Source organism: Pinus tabuliformis, chromosome 7 (assembly GCF_031772625.1).
Source record: "Pinus tabuliformis cultivar Carrire ecotype Pingquan chromosome 7, CPIR1, whole genome shotgun sequence".
NCBI classification, from domain to species: Eukaryota; Viridiplantae; Streptophyta; class Pinopsida; order Pinales; family Pinaceae; genus Pinus; species Pinus tabuliformis.
Genome location: NC_142293.1, coordinates 326,996,232 through 327,000,019, shown reverse-complemented (window position 1 = coordinate 327,000,019; position 3,788 = coordinate 326,996,232). Strand labels below are relative to the sequence as shown.

The 3,788-nt window shown below is 30.7% G+C and overlaps 1 protein-coding gene across 1 annotated transcript; it reads left to right on the top strand.

The window, feature by feature from the left end:
• The first annotated feature begins 2,140 nt into the window (after window positions 1-2,140).
• LOC149247253 (putative xyloglucan endotransglucosylase/hydrolase protein 13) lies at window positions 2,141-3,788 on the top strand. Its single transcript, XM_089455849.1, has 4 exons — window positions 2,141-2,480; window positions 2,562-2,664; window positions 2,835-3,028; window positions 3,132-3,788. Exons 1-4 carry the CDS (start codon window positions 2,164-2,166, stop codon window positions 3,517-3,519), a joined length of 1,002 nt encoding a protein of 333 aa, XP_089311975.1. The 5' UTR covers window positions 2,141-2,163; the 3' UTR covers window positions 3,520-3,788.

Sequence of the window (3,788 nt, the reverse complement as noted above, 5' to 3'; positions counted from 1 at the left end):
CTTTTTTTAATTATTATTTACAAAACATTTAATAAATTTATCTTAACAATACACTTATTTAAAATAAATCCATACCTTATAATATATAGGACTATAAGACACTACATTTAATAAAATCCAAAATCCAAATACATTAAAAATAATTAATAAATTATATAAAATACGTTGATGATAAATCAATCTCCAATTCCTATCTTTTCTCATTATCTGATGACAAATCTCATTATATCTGATTGTATAAAATATGTTGTAAACATAAATTAATTTTATAATATATTGTATAATTAATTATTAGTATGCTTTATTAATTTATTGAACGTTTAAATAAAAATCTACATTAAATTGTGGTTTTATTATTTTGAACTATTGAAAAGAATTTCATATATGTATTTTCATTTTTACTCATTTTAAAAGTGTATATGTTAAATAATTATTTAATAATAAATAATTCAAAAATCTATTTAAATTTCATGATACTAAAAAAAATATAAAATATATTATAATTATAATTATAAATTTAAAAACATTAATTTTTTATATATATCGTAATAATAAATTTCTATATTGTAAATTTATATCAATTTTTAAATATATTTAATTTAATATGAAGTTGATTAATATAACAAATATTTAATTTTAAATATTATTTATAATTTATTTATATTAATGATGAGAAAATTTTGTTTAATTCTTGTATTAATATTATTTTTGTCATTTTTTTTTTTAATAATGTTATTCTACCATCTTATCAAAATCTCTTCTAAAGAATTTTTTTAACTGTTTTAACATATTTCAATATTTGATATTGAATATTATGTTAAAAGGATTTTTCAAAATAAATAAAATAATAAAAAGACTAATTTTAAATCTAGCAAGGTGGTTCACAATGATTTATATATTTATTTATATATATATATATATATATATAATAAAAATTTGGCAAACAGGTTAGTTGCTCAAGATATAGAGGTATTCTCTGGGAGTCAAACCCTACTTTTTATGGATTACCAGTGAGTGTGAGTGGGTCATTCTAGACAGTGTAGTTTTCTGAATAATAATGATAAGTTAGTTTGTCTTTACAATTAAAAAATAACTATCTTTATTATTGATTTGACAACTCAATTATGATAATTTTTCCAAATAAAAAATATATAAAATTTTACATTATGTTTAATATTATTAAATATAAACATTATAGCTAAAGATAAAGAGAAATAGAAATAATAATAATAATAATAATAATAATAATAAAATTCCAAGTAACAAAACCACTTCTTAGACTTCTCGTCGGTCATTATGACAATCTTCCATTATTGTTAACTTATTATTCAATCGTATGACACTGCATCAAAACTTCAAAGTACATGAAGCTTAGAATTCTCGTCGGTCATTATGACAATCTTCCATTTTTGTTAACTTATTATTCAATCGTATGACACTGCATCAAAACTTCAAAGTAGATGAAGCATACAAGTACTGGGCAAGCGAAAACTTTTTAGAACTCTCATCATTGTTTTTACCTTAGTAGGACAGCCCAGCCCTCCATCGTTATTCAATCCGTATGACACTGCAAAGCATGGAGCTGTATAGAAACCCTCAAAAGTTGTTGAAACATACCACTCTTGGACAAGCGAAGAAGGGTTGGATATGATCGACCATCAAAGCATTATTAAAGATATATTTTATTAGTGAATGACACATACTACCTTTTTATTCTCTTGCACCTCATACTCGGAATTTCTTAAACATGTTACAGTTGTCTATGGGGACACACAGATTTGCCGTGCTCATGTATTACGTTCACGGAAGTGTGAACCTCCTATTAAAATATTCTTGTTAGGCCCAAAACCTACCGTCTGCGTATGGTACTACCTGTCCAATGATACTCGCATGGGAATCTTGGGTGCTAGGAAGTTATCATAGTTTAGTTGTTTGCTGTTGTGAGAAGAATCTTAGTCATTCGTTTTCACACGTAATATTTAGTGGTCAAAGTTATATAGAACCAGAGAATCCCGAAATTATGACATGGAAATGAATAATGACGAGGACCGATAAATTAGATAGTCATGTAGATAACGATAGGATTTTAAATTCGAGTGCTCTATGATGTCATTCTCTTTGCTCCCTAATCGCTTATTTGTCCAAACGCAATAAAAAAATTGTATGCTGGAGAGTTTCGATGCATATATGAATGGTGTAGGGTGTTCGCTCCTGTCAGAACTTGTATTTGGTATGTCCACCACTCTGCTGCCAAAAAAGAGGCAATTGAGTCACTCAATTCCACCGTCGGCCATGAAGAGCGGAACTCTTTTAGTATTTCGAAGATATTTACAAGAGTTGGCATATATAACTTCACTTCTCCTTCTTATTCTCTTCTCGGTAGAGGCTTCCAACATCAATGACAATTTCGATATCTCATGGGGTACAGTTAAGTTGTTGAACCATGGCCAAACGGCGCAGCTCACTATGGATCAAATCTCAGTAATTAAAGTGTTTCATTTTTAAGGAGATCCTACATTTAATATTGTTTGGATGTTTATAATAACGATTCTTGTTTCTCTAGGTTCTGGTTTTCAGTCCAAAAAGGAATACCTCTTCGGCAGCGTGAGCATGAGAATTAAGCTGATTTCAGGGAATTCCGCAGGAACGGTTACCTCGTATTATGTAAGCGCCTATTTTCTTTCAAGAACGAAACCTTGCAGAATGATTTGTTATCAGTTGATAGTATTTAAAACTCAATTCCTGAGATGTATATTTTAAATTTCAATATTGCCGCCTGACCGGTCATAGTTTCGATAATACACCATATACTAATCTCAGTATTTTCCATCCAGATGTCGTCCGAAGCTTCTTCTCATGACGAACTCGACTTCGAATTTCTGGGAAATCTTCCGGGAAATCCTTACATTCTTCAGACCAACGTGTTTGCAAGTGGACTTGGAAATAGAGAACAAAGACTTCATCTGTGGTTTGATCCCACAGCGGACTTCCATGACTATTCTATTCTTTGGAACCACCGACAAATCGTGTATGTGCTTCGAGTAACTAAAACGGAACCTCATTTAGAAGCTGTATTTAAAAATTTCATGAATTCTGTTAACATATATATGTTTTTCCTATTGTGAAAACAGGTTTTTTGTTGATTCGATTCCCATCCGGGTATTCAAAAACAATGAAGCTGCGGGCGTCCCATATCCAAATAAACGACCTATGAAGATCATCGGCAGCCTTTGGAACGGAGAGGATTGGGCTACCGACGGAGGAAGGGTTAAAATAGAGTGGAGTGACGCCCCCTTTGTTGCCTCTTACCAATCCTTTGAAGTAGATGCATGCAGCGTGTCATCTCAATCTTCTTCGTCCTGTGTCAAAGGTTGGTGGGATCAGTCGAAATTGCAAAGTCTAAATCAACATCAACTCAGGCAACTTAATTGGGTTCGTAAAAACTACATGATTTACGACTACTGTCACGACAAGTCAAGATTTTCTGCAACTCCACCTGAATGTGCATTGAATCCTTAATCACAAAATTTGATTACATATTGTAAGATAACTGCAACTCTGGATATTTATCTCATTAATTATTGAATGGGGTCACATATAATAAGAGATGGATTCGAAATGATGTACCATCTCAACTCACGGAATTGGTGTTGGCCAATCAACTAAAGAGATAAACTTTTGGCACACTGTTATTCATTTTAAATTGCAATATTGTCTGAGGCTATATGTATAAGAAGCTTTAGCGTTTATCGGAATAAAACATTGCTTCATGTTTCGTATAAGTGTCT